The following is a 14,793-nucleotide window of genomic DNA, read 5'->3' on the forward strand; positions in this document are numbered from 1 at the left end:
AGCAATATACACGAGTTATCAAACTAAAAGCCTCTCCAAATAACTCTGAACCAGCCCAGTTCATTCATTCATTCATTCATTTATCAATTCCCAAATTAAGTAAGAATGGGTTCTCTGTATAACATTTACTGTGATCAAGCCTTAGTTTAAAAAATCTTCTGGATTAAAAAGTAAATAAAAGTGAGTTGATTATTAAAAATAGAGATCTTCCTGCCTGGGAGGGATCAGGCAGGCGGCTGGGACAAGGGTCAATCTCAGTCCCAGTGACGCAGCAACAGCAACGGATAAGCAGTGGAAGGTACTTACGTATGTGTTTATGGAGTTGTGTGTGTGTGTGTGGGTCTATAGGCTGTGTGTGTGTGTGTGTGTGTGTGTGTGTGTGAGGGGAGGGGAGGGGACAAATGAGACCTGCTGATAATACTGTGAGTGCTTCTCTCCTACTGCATTTGGGATGGAGATTTAAAGGACGGTGATGAGACTGGTGAGATCGACTGGATGTTTCAGGAACAAGTTTCTAGGACTTTGACATCAGTCAGTGAGGAACCGTCACAAGACACTGGAATAACAGGAGGAGTTTGGCCAAGAAGATTCTTCAACAAAACAGTTTGACGATTGAAATCTTTTCCATTTAAGTGCAGTCACATGTTAAGCTACTGGAGCAAGTCATTTTATATGATATTTGATAGTTCAGTATAAGTCTTTCACAACATTATTTACAGTCAGTTTTTCTCAAAGTTTTAACCTAGTTTGTTTTTGAACGTCTGTGCAAATCTTTTCTGTTTGTAATTTACTGCAAGAGCCACATTATGTATTATGATGGTCAACGACTGTAACGGATAAAACTGACTCTGATTAAAACAGTGTCAGCGCGTCTCAACTGCACTTTGTGAATTTCACCTTATTAAAGTCTGTTGGTTTTTTTGACGTCAACATGTTATATTCGACTGGACAAGCAGGCACTGAGCCCACCGTCAACATGACCTCTGACTGCATAGACTCCAACCAGTCCACAAACCAAAGCGAAGTGAGGCCTCGCATGATGGGCGTGATCCTGAGCATCGCCGCCTGCCTCATCATCTCCACCAACCTGGTGGTGGCGCTCGCTCTACTAAAGCTGCTCCTTAAGAAGAGCAGCCAGAGCTGGTGCTTTGTCCTCAACTTGGCTCTAGCCGACGCCCTGGTGGGTGTGGCCATCACTGGCCTGGCCACAGAAGACTTCAACAGCAACAACAACATTATCCCTCAGAACCAGGTCACTGCTGGTCTTCCCACAAACGCCACGCCTCCTGCTCAGGGGAAGAACCGGTGTCTGATGCGGATGGCCTTTGTGACCTCGCCCTGCACGGCATCCATCATGTCCATGTTCCTGATCTCGCTGGACCGCTACGCGGCCATCAAGATGCCCTTGCGATACTCTCTCCTGTCTGGGAAGGGGACGGCAGTCGGGTCCTTGCTGGCTCTGTGGATCAGCGCCATCACTGTGGGATTCCTGCCAGGTGAGAAACTGATGTTGCCTTGCACTGTTGCAAAAGTTAAAACTACTTCAGCTTGAGGGGTCTTGTTGAGATGAATGAAGAGCCTGTATTTTGTGATACAGTACATCTGTCCTAGCAAATGGTCATCCACCAGAGACCAAGTTAAGTAGTTCCAGATGTACCAATGATGTTGAAGATGTGGAGGTTACTGCTGTTTCTATAAAATATACCATTTATCTATTATACTAACAGTAGCTGACTGTCACTGACTGGGCACTTGTCATCTCTCGTCTGGTTATCAGGCTGCCAACACGCAGCTGGCCACCAACAATGTGACATCGGGTGACCAAACTTCGATATCTGACCTTGATAGTTTATTTGGGTTTAAGTTGTTGTTAAGTAAATCCAATGTCTTCCAAACGTCTCATGCCAACTCCATCTTTACATCCGACATTGTAGTGGTCGGCAAAACCCAACATCTGCTAAACGTCACAATGTCAATTAGCCAATATTGAGTTTTGACATCAACCTGAATTTAAAGTCTGTCCGACCTTAGAGTCGTTAGGGTCTAACTTCCTTATGTTACATTGATGTCCAGTATCTGTTGGGTTACATCCCTCTGCTTTTGAGCAACTCTAGCTTCAGTTATAACAGAGAGTTGAGTTGAATGAAATTAATGATCTAGAAAGGATGTAATGTAGTATGACCTTAGGTATGCATCTAAGGGTGAAACCACCTTGGTCTGATTTGAAATAAGAGATAATCTCCAACAGGGTTTCCCATTCCCCTCAATACAGTCATGGTTTTTTCGGAGCCAGTATCCAGTGGCCTCCTGAATGACTGCTGCTGGGGGACTTCTCCTGAATGTTAAGTTGTATTTTTGTGTGAAGACTGTTCTCTTGATAACCCGTGTGTACGTAGCCGTTAACCCATGTCCTCTGCTACTTAGTCATGGTGCGGCAGCTGCAGGCGGAGGGTTACAGTGGCTTTTGCGCCTTCTTCTCCGTCATTCATGAAGTGGGCATCATCGTCCTGTTCAGCTTGTGCTTCTTCCCCGTGCTCTCGGTGTTTGTCTACATCTACCTGGACATCCTGAAGATCGCCTGCAGCCACCAGAAGCAGATCTGTCAAGTCAGGCAAGCAGGCTCCAGGACGGCTGACCACCACGGCCATCAGCATTATCAACATCACCACCAGCACCAGCAGCTGAGAAGTGGTTACTGGAGTCATGTCAAGGCCCTGAGGATGGTGGCGGTGCTCGTGGGCTGCTTCTTGGTGCTCTGGTGTCCCTTCTTTGTGGTGTGCATAGTGCACGTTCTGTGTAAAACCTGTGAACTCGCTGGCGTGCTGGAGAATTATCTGTGGCTGTTGGGACTGTCAAACTCACTGATCAACCCCCTGGTGTATGCCTTTTGGCAAAAGGAGGTGCGGCTGCAGTTAGCAGCCATGTTTTCCTGCTTTACGGGCAGGTTGTTGGCTGCTGGATCACAAGGTACCACAGACAGATACGGCCATCAGCAACCTGTGCAGCCTCAAGCCTGTGTTTCTGGTCTAGATGCCGTTAACCCCGCACTGTTGCCAATTACCTGCAACAATGAGGCTCAGACTGCGGCACCGTCTGCCACAAGTGACTTATGAAAGAGGTTAACAAAACAGAGGTATTTAAGCCAAAATTAATACATATTACTGTTAAGTATTATTTCAAATTTGTGTTTAAATTTGTAAATATTAAATTTGAAATGGAACACTGTTCATAATTCATACAAACGATTTTAGTCCTCCTACTGGGCCTCAGCCCGATTCAACCCAGTCCCTTCAGGCCTGAGACCAAACCACTAATAAAGTTTTTAAACTCAAAACTTTTGCTCCCAATTCCTTTACTGTGGTTTTTGATCCATCCATCATCATGTGTTCAGTACTAATGTATCTGTAAAATATGTTGGCAGTGAACAAATGATAAATATCATGTGGCATTCAAGGAAATCCAGTTTTTTTGCAGCTTATTTTTTAGCCATGCTTGTGCAGTGTGCTAGCTTTGTGTTGGTCTGCTGGTTGGTCCACCTCTTTGGTCTAGACTGAAATATCTCAACAACTATTTGATAGATTTTATTTTAGTTACAATTATATTGTACACACCAAAGTATTTTCTGAAATTTGAGACAAATAAGTCAGACTGGGCAAAAAACATGAGCTGTCTATTAATTAAAATGGTTTTATGTAAACCCACAGGGAAGCCAAACCTATTTGCAGGAGAAAATGAAGGAGCTCTAACAAAAGCAGAGCCCCGAGTCAGCTTACCTGCTAAGTGATAAGAACACAGACGATCTGTGGCAAGGTGACAGGGGGCAGGAGACTCATTAATGTGACATCAGTGTAGTAAAATGTACAGATAGTTCCCTGTGGGACTAAAGGGGTCAGAGGACAGTGGCAGCAGGAGGCAGGAAGTTCAACAATCCAGTTTCACAGGCTTCAGCATGCGCCACTGAGATGTCCATGAGGGTTTAGTCATGTCCCAGTGAGTGTACGAGGGGCTTTCACTGACTTTATGCTCACTCACTGCAAGTCTGATCTTCCACAGAGATGTACTGAGGATTCTGCCTGTTTGCAGCCCAGGGAAAACCCCCACAAAGAGAGGGCTGTAATGTTGAAAATGAAGGAGAAAGTAAAGTCAAACCTAAACTGAAATTAATTTTTCCACAAGTCCAGTTGCCTTGGTTTCGCTCTCTCATGACCTTGATGACTGGAACTCAGAATACACTTCCTTGGTGTTTTTGACCTGTGTACTTGTTGGTAAAAATTGTAATTACCAATTATTTATTTTTCTGCAGTAACAGAGAGTGAATTTTGGTTCTGACTGACACTGTCGTGACTGGTGACTTGATATACTCCATAAAATGAGCCCTTGACTCTGTATGTTATGTATGTCAACCCTGACAGCATCTGGTGTCACACAGCGCTGCCACATGTCCTGTAAATACTTTACCGTTCAGAGTCACACATGTCAACAGCCACGTGTCACATTTTTCTGACTTTCTATATCTGATTTGTCGCTAAATAGTATTGCCTTTAAGGCATGAGCAGGTTCTAGGCTCTGATTGTACTTGGCTTGACTTAATAAAAGAAAACCATCAAACACATAGAACAAGCATCTCAACATAATACAACATTCAACATGCACTGAGAGCAACCAGTAATAACAACAGACAAAGCTGAAGTTAAAAAGTAAAGTTATACATTCACTGAGCAGCTCAGCTAAAGTTCTGCGTCCTGTTTAAAGTGTGAAGAATTAGCTGAAAGCTTCTGCAGCTCTTCTCCAAATACCACAATCTACAGAGGCTTTACTAATGCATCATTTTGACCATCATCTAAAAAACCAAATCCAACGCTACGTTCATGAACTCTCGGTTTACCACCACAAAATAAGAAGCTCAGTCTTATCCTCCAGAATTTACATCCCAAACAAATCACAGTTTTTTGGCTTCAGATTTGTGTTGTCTCTTCTGTGCCAAGAAAACTGGAGCAGGACAGACCACAAACAACACACAGCAAAGGTCATGAGACAGACTGGAACCCACAACATTATACACAAATTATGGGCCTCGGCCGTTTTATGCTGCTTTATTACATCCATGTGATTTAGTAGCTTTAAGCTGATGTCTCCCAGATAGCAGACGAGCCCGCTGTTTATCTGCTTGCACATGTAATTTCTTATAGCTGGATAACTATTCAGTCATGGAAACTTCCTCGGCTGCTTGAATCTTGATAAATATCGCCCACTTTACGTGTCAGCAGTCTGAATCAACAAAGCAGTTAAATCAGTTGATGTCAGGGATTTCCAGGTTAGATGGCCAACATTTACTTCCGCATGACAGACTGTGGTGTCGACATAAAGTCTAATCAGCTGGGTGGAAATGGAGCTAATTTACCTTTGGATGTCATTCTGTTAAAAAGGTTCTGTGGTTTGTTGTCTTGTTGGGATAACACATTTCTTATTTGACTTTTTCTTTTTGTAGTTTTGGCCATCACTTCCTCATTACTCAGAGGAGGAAACACGAGCAGTCAGACGATCAGACAGGTTATCAGGGAAGGTTAGATGTGAAACCTCTTTTTTAGTTCTGGTATTTGTACTGAGTTGTTTTTATAATTTTCTTGATTGTATAGTTTTGATATTTTTATTAGCTCTATGAATGTTCAGTTCAGTTCAGATTATTTTTGTCCTTATTACACATAGAAATAAAACATAACAATATTGGTTTATTACACCTACCCTCTCTACAAAACGTTACATGAATATAGACAACACTCTCACTATTAGCCAATGTAAATTACGATAAGGTTAGACACTACACTATTAAAAAATACAAACTGAACAAGAAGCAAGATCAGGAGTTCTGGTGTGTTATACATATGGAGACCAAAAGGAAGAAAAATAAGAAAAAAGAAAAAATCACAGCTACATTTATGCATTGATAATTATCATATCTCAGACATGCAGGTAAACTGGCAACTCTAAATGTGAGCAGGAAACCTGTGCAGGGTGTATGTTTTATTTTGTCTCTTTTCTCCACCAGATGCCCTCAGTTTCCCTGTTGCCTGTACCTGACTTGTGACAACTTGTAATAGTTGTGTGTACACTTTTCCTGTGCAGTGTAGGATTATTAAAGAAACCTCAGAATTTTCTGTTTGAACTCTAGATGAAGTGGTTTACTGTTAATCCAACTACAAGACTTCATCAGCTGTCTGTCTGTTTGTTGAGGGAATGTTGCCATGTTCCCAGATTTAAGTGATGAGTGGTGAGAACAATATTATTATAAGTGATAGAAATGACGGCCAAATTTAAAGGAGCTACATGTAGGTTTTGTTATTGTACTACACTTCACATATATATACTACACAGTCAACATAAGCATTAACAGGTGTTTACTTTCCCGTCTAAAAGAAACATGCACGTTCAGCATCAAACTTCATTCCCTTACTCATCAAGAGCTGCCACCAGTGGTGGAAAGCAACCCGCTTGTTTTGCTTCTACTTGTATCACTTCATTTCTTCTACTGAAGTTAGCATGCTAACCAGCTAGCCCCAGCCCATGGGTCCATCTCGTTATTTTCCGATACCGAGTCACTGTAGCTTCCAGTCTGCCCTGAAGAAGTAGCTCTGCTCAGAGAATGTATTATAACCTCTTGTCTCATAAACGCCACATTGGCTGCGAAATAAACAGCTGCTAATGCTAATGTTGCTATGTAGCAGTAGCAAAGCTTACAAGCAGCTCCTTTAATATACAAACTTCAAGGCATTGATACTCAAACATTAATGAGACTTTTCTACCCACGTCTGACGACGTGTGAGCAGAGGTGAATAACAGTAGTAATTCATTGTATAAAACAGAATTGAGACAACAAAATGCAAAATATTTATTAACAAACTTCTGACACAAGTGACTGAGAATCAATGAAGGAACACATGGAATTGTTTTGCGTTAAAAGTGACTTTTTACAATGACATGCAGACTGCAAATGTATTTGAAATAAACAGGAATGCTCTGCTGTCCACAACTGATATTATGACTGTATATGTCAATCAACCAAACAATCGTCAATACAGAATTATAAACCCAAATAGTTTAGTAATCACAATGCTGAAATCTGACGGTAGTCTGAGGTAGATGCTGAATATGCGTGTGTGTGTGTGTGTGTGTGTGTGCTAACTGCGCTGATGGCTCTGCGTCCTCAGTGGGCTGAAGAACGGGTGCCACAGCGCCTCCTCCAGGGTGATCCGCCTGCAGACGTCGTACTCCAACATGCAGCCAAGCAGGTCGAACAGCTGCCGCTCCTCCTCTTTCTCCCTCTGCATGTACTGCTAAGAGACAGACACTTACTCTCACTTCCTGTTGCTGCCAACTCTACCTCACGGCCTCAAGCTGATTGGCTGATACGTGTGCTGTGTACCTTGAGTGGTTTACAGTGTGTCCTGATGTAATCGTTGGTGGAGCTCTGTTCGTCCCAGTTCAGACGCTGGTTGTGCACGTAATGCTGCTTCCTACACACAACACAGGACACACACATGGGTTATAGTTGGTTACAGGTGACAGATAGAAACTTGATAGAAAATGGGACTTAAACATCAAACAAGCTTCATCAGATCTGTTCGGACCGATGAACCATGAACCAAACATACAGTAGATGTAGATATTTACATCACATTTTCCACATGGTTTTGAATCATTTGTGGATTGACTGGAGACTTTTAATCATGTCATCTCGTTTCGCCCTCCTCTTAATGGCACCTTAATAGATAATTAGCCTCACCAGTTTATCTTGATGCGCTCATATGACAAGTAGTAAATGGGAATGTGGATATAAAACTGCTGTTAGTGCTTGTTTGTTCTGCAGTGTCAGCAACATGCAGAAAAGGAAGATTTAATAGGTATAAATAATGTGTGTGTGTGTGTGTGTGTGTGTGTGTGTGTGTGTGTGTGTGTGTGTGTGTATGTGTGTGTGGTTACCTGGTCTTTCTCAGCAGGTGGGGAGGAATCGGTCCCAGGATTTTCTCCATCATGGCCAGATGTTCTTTACTGTCGTGAGTCTTGAAACAACAGAAAAGCACAAGGTCTCAATGCTGTTTCTGTGTGTGCCAGCGTGCGCGTGTGTTGTGTGTGTGTGTGTTTGTGTGTACCGCGAAGAGTGTGCGTCCCAGGTAAAACTCCATCAGAACGCAGCCCAGACTCCAAACGTCACATGACTGGTTCCAGCCCAGATCTGAGAACAAACACACAGGTAAAAATAAAAACGTGGATTAATTAACTTGCAGCTCAACTCCAGTCCAGTTTGGTAATTGTGTGTGTGTGTGTGTGTGTGTGTGTGTGTGTGTGTTTGTGTGAGAGTTGTGTGTTTACCCAGTATGACCTCTGGAGCTCGGTAGTGGCGTGTTGACACCAGAGATTCATGGTGTTCATGGTCAAACGTGGCGGTGCCAAAGTCCACCACCTTTACATCCAGACTCCTCAGTTTCCTCTCCTTAAACAAACAAACACACACACACACATACACACACACACACACACACACACACACACACACACACACACACACACACACAGCTAAACACCCTTTAATACTTGGCAAACCTTGAAATGACAGCATGAACTTTTGAAGCTTGAGTTGGTATTTTCTGACAGTTACCGTCTCATCGCTGTACTTGTAGTCGTAGTCGGAGGACACGAACAGGATGTTCTCTGGCTTCAGGTCTGTGTGCGTCAGCTTGTTACGATGCAGGACTGTAAAACACATAAAAAAAATACCACACATTGTAATTGTTTTTTTGTTAAGCGAGAGTGAAATCCTAAAATGGTGAACGTGTTGCGACGCTCTGATTTTGTCTCTTGCATTCCTCGGTCAGAGGTTACAGACGATCGCTCCACCTCCTTACACTCATATTTCAGTCTAATTCATTTGACAAAAAAGAGGCAAAACACACAACAAACAGATGAAGAAGAAATTGACTGTTCATTTTTGTTTTCAAATTCTTCTTTTGGTCACGATGATTGTGTAGTTAAATTCTGATATCATGACAAATCTAATAAGTAAATGAAAAAATGTTCATCATGATCCAAAATTTATCGTTCATTCTTTTTCCTGGAACAGTCACATTGTAATCACAATTGAGTAAAACCAAGAAAAACATACAACATTTAAATATTTAAATAATACATTTTTACATATACTTGAAAAAACTTATTAATAAATTACAACTAATTGAAAATTGAAGTGCTTGTTTTCGGACCTTCTTGTATTTGGATATTTCTGCTGTTTTGTCCGTGTTTTGTACAAGATGGCAGGGCTTTTATGTTATTGGCTGCTGCTGGATGATGTCACCAACAAATGGAGATAAAAACAACCTCCACTAAGAACAAAGAATGTCCAATTCCAAGATCGACAACCATGAAAAATTACCCACGATGAGCAGGTCAGGTGTCAGAGGTCACAGGGCTGGTAAGAAGTTGTTAAACACACACACACACACACACACACACACACACACACACTCGACTCGACTCACAGCAGACGGCTCTGAAGATCTGGAAGGCCATGTGTCTGATCTGCTCCACGCTGAAAGGCAGGAACTCGTTCTGTTGCAGGAAGTCGAAGGTGCTGAGGCCGAGCAGCTCGAACACGATGCAGATGTGGCCTTCGTGCTCGAACGAGTCCAGCATCCTGACGCAGGCGCTGGCAGGAGAGAGAGGAAGTGATCCATGAACATGAGGCCTGGCCTTTACAAATTGGTCTTAAACTTATTTTGCGTTTTTATATCACTTTAAAAACAAAAACCGAGTTATCCTTACCTACCTAAAAAATAAAAGTTATACGTGGTAAAATGTAATAATTGTAGTAGACTAATTAGCCTTCTAGGATTTACTCTGAACATCTGCTGCAGTTACACTCACAATCTGTTGTCATCATCCAGGTGGTTGATCTCGTCCAGCACTGCGATCTCAGACCTCGCTACTTCTCGGAAACACTCGATGTTCCTCACGATCTTCACAGCCACATGCTCATCTCTGCTGAATACACATACACACACACACACACACACACACACACACACACATACACACACACACACACACACACTCTCAGAATAAGACTTAAAAAAATAAATAAATAACTGCACTAATGCCCCGAAAATGATGCATTCAGTTAACACGACGATTACAGTGCTTCTGGTTTGCTTACTTGTCTCTATCAATACACTCCACCACTTTTCCAAAGGCTCCTGCTCCCAGTGTAGAGACCACCTCATCTGGGGAGAAACACACAGACATTAATGAGGGTCAGCAGCGTAAGCAGCAATGTACTGAAAGAGTCTCGCAGTGGTGAGTGGGAAAAAAAATCACAAAAGGATCTTTGAAGGACGACAAAAATAAACAGGATTGAGAACATACAGACCGACTTCAAGCTGTAACATGCTTCCTAATGAATGTAGTTAATGTTAAATTAAAAACGTTATGTACTTTTCTTGGCTGAGTCTGTGTTCACACCACTAAAAACCACAGTGATCCAGCTGGAGCTGCTGTAGAAATCTTAGCTCGTAAGCACTGAAGGATGTGAGTGTCGTGACCTCCGGCCAACTTCTCTGCACCAACAAAGACAATGAGGCGACAGAAAACTATTTCTGGAGTGGCTGGTGGTGTGAATGCAGAGTTACCTTCATGTTGCCGTGTTAGAAAGTCACCACATCAAATAACAAGGACAAAAAAACACATTCAGATAAATTAAGGTGTTGAGTACATCTCTCTTTCATCACGAGGCCGACGTCATAGACCAGGTGGCCCTCTTCGTCGTCCTCACAGCTGCCTCCCTTGTGACTCTTCTTCACCTCATCATCACCAGCACCGACGGCGCTGTCACCGAGAGAAGCAGATTCAAGGTGGAGCGAGTTGTCCACGGGCTGAGTTGAATGTTGGACAAAACGGAAGAGGTGTTGGCGGTCGTGTTCCAGACGTAGAGGTGAACATGAGGATAAGACAGTGCACAAGAAAGATAAGGTGACCATTTATATACCATTTTTATCACCAAAAAAAAGACAGTTTGAACTTATATCACACAGAGGATTGAAAACTACCAAGAAGAGGAAGAAAAACCCAAGTCTGTCCTCATGTGTCAAAGAGCCACAAAAACAATTCCACATATTAAATAAAGAAAATACTGAAACACAAAACATCCAAACAGAATTAGAGAGAATGAGGATAAACAAGAAGACGGATATCGTACCGAGTTATCAGTTTCTGAGGTGGTGCATTGTGGGCGCTGGTCGAAGCTTCCAGCCTTTTCGTCAGTGTGGAAGTCTATTTTGGGGTCGTCACCATCTACCATCGGAGAGAAAGACACAAGTGATTTCCTGCTGTGTGAAAACATTTAAAACAGTCACTGTAAATTACTATTACTTTATACTTATTTGTTGAGTACTTCTGTTATTTTTGAGTAAGAAGCTCCCACATACTGACTCAGCGTGAGCTGCGCTAGACATCCATATAAGTAAAATGAGCAATTCATGAGTGGAAGTTAATAATCTTACCTCCTCTCCAGGACCCACAGTCGTTGTCTTTCCTTCCCATAGTACTGCAGAACACGCTGGGCTGTGTGATCCCGCTTTGCTCCCTCTTCTCCAGCCTCTGGAGGTCTGCCGATGACTGGACAGAGATAAAACACACAGGCAGAGGGTTTATTCATGTGAGGTGAGGAAGTTTGACCTGAGAGTGGCGCCACAGTAAATCAGACCGGTCTATCCCCTGTGGTTGCTGTTGATCAGACTCAGCTCTGCATTGTCAAACTTGGCTGAACTCTCATCTGTTAACTTTGTACTTTAGCATGTAGAAAGTGAAAAAAAAGAGGTGCAGTAAAGGTAGACTGTAGATGCAAAGGAAATTTTATTTATCCTACATGAACCAAATGATGCAGCAGTTCAAAAACATAAAACAGATTCCCAAGCTCCACCACTGGTTTCTGGTTGCTAGCTGAAACATGTGCTATGACTTCAGTTTGCGTGCTGGTGCCGTAAATCCTAAGTGCAACCATAAAAAAAACAAAACAACAAAAACTCTTTCTTCTTCTGATGTTTTTTGGCGGTTGTCAACAGTTTTTTGGCGCTTCATTGCCATCATTAGTTGGATACGTTCAGCTCACCATTCACCAAAAAACCGGGCACGTACAGACTTTGGTCTAGAGCTGATTAATGTGTCAACAAAATGATTCATTCATTACTCATAGCATTATGTACAGCATGTTATTATGCTAATATAAAGTATGCTAATGTAGGGTGTTAACTAATATAGCATTTTTTTAAATGAAAGAATTCCCTTTGACATGCTCACTTTTTGCCTGCTAGCATTAGCATTAGCATGCAGCCTGCACTGGAATTAGGTCAGTCTTTTTAGCGTCTCAATGGAAATGTTTGATACAATAAAAAGGAGGGTATCATCAGAGGGTCATGGAAATCAATCCAGTAATTATTGAGATACATCACTGGATGAAACCGGACCGACAGACTCAACAACCAACTCTGTCTTACAAGAATAAAAACACATTCCTTGAATATCTAAACACACACCCGTGTTAACATACTGTTCCACACTGATACAAATAAAGTGGTTGTAAAAATAGTTAAGGGGAGCGTTACAACGTACGAGATCTGCTGCTGCTGCACCTGAACGACGAGTAAAGCTCAGAAACTCTTCAGCGTCTTCCTCTTTCTGTCCTCTGTTGTTCTGCTTCACTTTGTGAAAGCAGAAATGTTTAATTTAATTCGGAACAAAATATCAACAAAAACTGAAAAGTCACGTTTGGCCGTGGAGAAACGTGCAGGAACGTCACAGCTCGTCCTCTGTGCACTGTCTGATATTCAAACCCTCCTGCTTCCAAAGCCCTTGATCCACAGGGGGTAAAGGTTTCCCTGTCTCCTCAGCCCCTGATGCCCTCTTCTCTGTTTTCAATGCTTCAAAGCTATACATAGTGTTAGGCCCCTCCAACCTAAAAACCTATTGGTGTCGCTATCTCCAGGGCTTTCCCTGGCCTTTTGGAAGAGGCTTAGTTACGACCCCCCATCGAGCAAGGCCGCTTCCACAGGGGTGAGAAGAAAACATGAAACTATAATGGTCCCCGTGGGGAAATTAGGTTTTTAGAGCAGTCATTGGATATGACAAAGTAAGATATACAAAAGAGAGGAGAGTTGTACACACCTGGCAATTACATTAACATATTAGGAAGAAATGCATGAATGCAGTTTGAAAAATGTCTGTTGGTTTCCTCTGAAAACTTAACACTTAAAAACAGATCACAAATATTTTCTTTCATTTTTTAAAAATGTTAACTAGAGGATTAATCAGCTGGACATTAGTTTTTAGCAAACATGACTCAATCAGAAGTAAATAGTTTGTCCATGCTGAAAACACCAGTCAAACATTCACAGTGTGGGTTGGAAAAAGTATATGAACAACTTCGAACTAAGTGCAGACAGGAGTTATCAAAGAGTCAAATCAATGAAACAAGATTGGAGATACTAACTCAGAAGACTTACGATCAAGAGCTGTTGATTTGCGTTTAGCTGGAAAGTCCACGGTCCACAGTCAAACTGTCTAAAAAATGGAGATGGTTTAGTTCCCTAGAAGTGGGCGTCCAGTCAAGATGACTCAGAGTAACAGCTAAAGGCTCAAAGGAATCATCGGAGCTGGTTAACATCTCTGTTCATGAGTTGACCATATACAGATCATGGTGCGTAGTTGCATGGATCCTGGTGTCCTGCCATCGACACCACAGAGGAAGCTGCTGCTCTCCAAAAAAACATCCCATGCATGCCTGAAGTTTGCCAAAGAGCAGCTTGACACTCCACAGCACCACTGGGAGAACTTTTATGGACTGATGAAAATAAGGTTGAATTGTTTGGGAAGAACGAGCAGCAGTTTGTATAGAGTAAAAAGAGCAGAGCATACCAACATGAAAACATCATCCTGGAGGTGAAGCAGAGTGGAGGGAGCATCTTGATCTGGGGCTTTGCTGCTTCTGACCAGTGTTTAACATTCACTCACTTCTTCCAGCATCACTGTGAATGTTTACTGTTCAATGAAGAGTTTGCGTTTGGCTATACTTGTAACTTACAAGAGATCAGATCACATCTTAAGATCCATTAATGCAGAAAAGCAGGTCGTTCCAAAGGGTTCACATACTTCTTGCCACTGTATCTTAACGGCCTATTTTCAGCCTTTAGTTCTCCAGTACTTTCCTCCAGCAGCTGGGCAGTGTTCGTGGGATTGGCTCAAAATAAACTAGCGTGACCATGTTCATGGCCTTGAGGGAACATACCGCCCAGTACAACAGTGTGGCTCACTGAGTTGGTTTTAACAGTGCTTGGACAATGACGGAGCTCTTTGAGCAAAGAGGAATGAGCTTTATCAGACTTTGGATGCACAGATTAAACTTGTTAGTAAAATCAGATCATGGTTTTGGTTGGACAATAACAAAATTATAAAATTTCGTCTTTTAATTCAAGCGGCTAAATCAGATTTTCCGTTGGTGATTGACATCTTGACAACAGCACGTCCACAACCTCACAGTTTACGGTATCAAATGCGATGGCACGCAGATTCGTCACATTCACTGGACCGTGGTCATCACCCTTGTCAATGCTTCTACTGTATCTTCGTGCAACGAAAACCTCTCGCTGTCCCTCTTCCACAAATAGCAGACATGCCATTCACAGCGGGGGAGCTTCTCTCTCCCTCCGTCTTATTTCTTATTCATCTTTTCATCACCTCCTTCTCCGCTTCTGC

General features: G+C 42.4%; 2 protein-coding genes across 5 annotated transcripts in view; one reads left to right on the forward strand and one right to left on the reverse strand.

Annotated features, from left to right (window-relative positions):
* Window positions 1-483: 483 nt before the first annotated feature.
* On the forward strand, window positions 484-3,334 carry gpr119 (G protein-coupled receptor 119). Its single transcript, XM_023430883.2, has 2 exons — window positions 484-1,496; window positions 2,425-3,334. Exons 1-2 carry the CDS (start codon window positions 932-934, stop codon window positions 3,111-3,113), a joined length of 1,254 nt encoding a protein of 417 aa, XP_023286651.1. The 5' UTR covers window positions 484-931; the 3' UTR covers window positions 3,114-3,334.
* Window positions 3,335-6,862: 3,528 nt separating this feature from the next.
* The window catches only part of LOC111673211 (dual specificity protein kinase CLK4-like), a 10,955-nt gene continuing 3,024 nt past the window's right edge, over window positions 6,863-14,793 (reverse strand). Inside the window, exons 1-13 of one of the 4 annotated variants that reach the window (XM_023430894.2) lie at window positions 13,545-13,737; window positions 11,547-11,661; window positions 11,243-11,337; window positions 10,760-10,919; window positions 10,205-10,271; window positions 9,916-10,032; window positions 9,531-9,697; window positions 8,654-8,748; window positions 8,368-8,488; window positions 8,148-8,230; window positions 7,978-8,057; window positions 7,421-7,511; window positions 6,863-7,331 (exon numbers count right to left, since the gene is read on the reverse strand). In XM_023430894.2, the coding sequence (XP_023286662.1) occupies window positions 7,176-7,331; window positions 7,421-7,511; window positions 7,978-8,057; window positions 8,148-8,230; window positions 8,368-8,488; window positions 8,654-8,748; window positions 9,531-9,697; window positions 9,916-10,032; window positions 10,205-10,271; window positions 10,760-10,919; window positions 11,243-11,337; window positions 11,547-11,586 (1,272 nt within the window). In that variant the 5' untranslated portion in view covers window positions 11,587-11,661; window positions 13,545-13,737 and the 3' untranslated portion in view covers window positions 6,863-7,175. Of the gene's footprint in view, window positions 7,332-7,420; window positions 7,512-7,977; window positions 8,058-8,147; window positions 8,231-8,367; window positions 8,489-8,653; window positions 8,749-9,530; window positions 9,698-9,915; window positions 10,033-10,204; window positions 10,272-10,759; window positions 10,920-11,242; window positions 11,338-11,546; window positions 11,662-13,544; window positions 13,738-14,793 lie in introns of those variants that run through there. The other 3 variants (XM_023430893.2, XM_023430896.2, XM_023430895.2) reach the window with 3 other exon arrangements.

Source organism: Seriola lalandi, unplaced genomic scaffold (genome assembly GCF_002814215.2).
Source record: "Seriola lalandi dorsalis isolate HSWRI2012SDOR001 ecotype SW California unplaced genomic scaffold, Sedor1 jcf7180002054914, whole genome shotgun sequence".
Classification (NCBI taxonomy): Eukaryota; Metazoa; Chordata; class Actinopteri; order Carangiformes; family Carangidae; genus Seriola; species Seriola lalandi.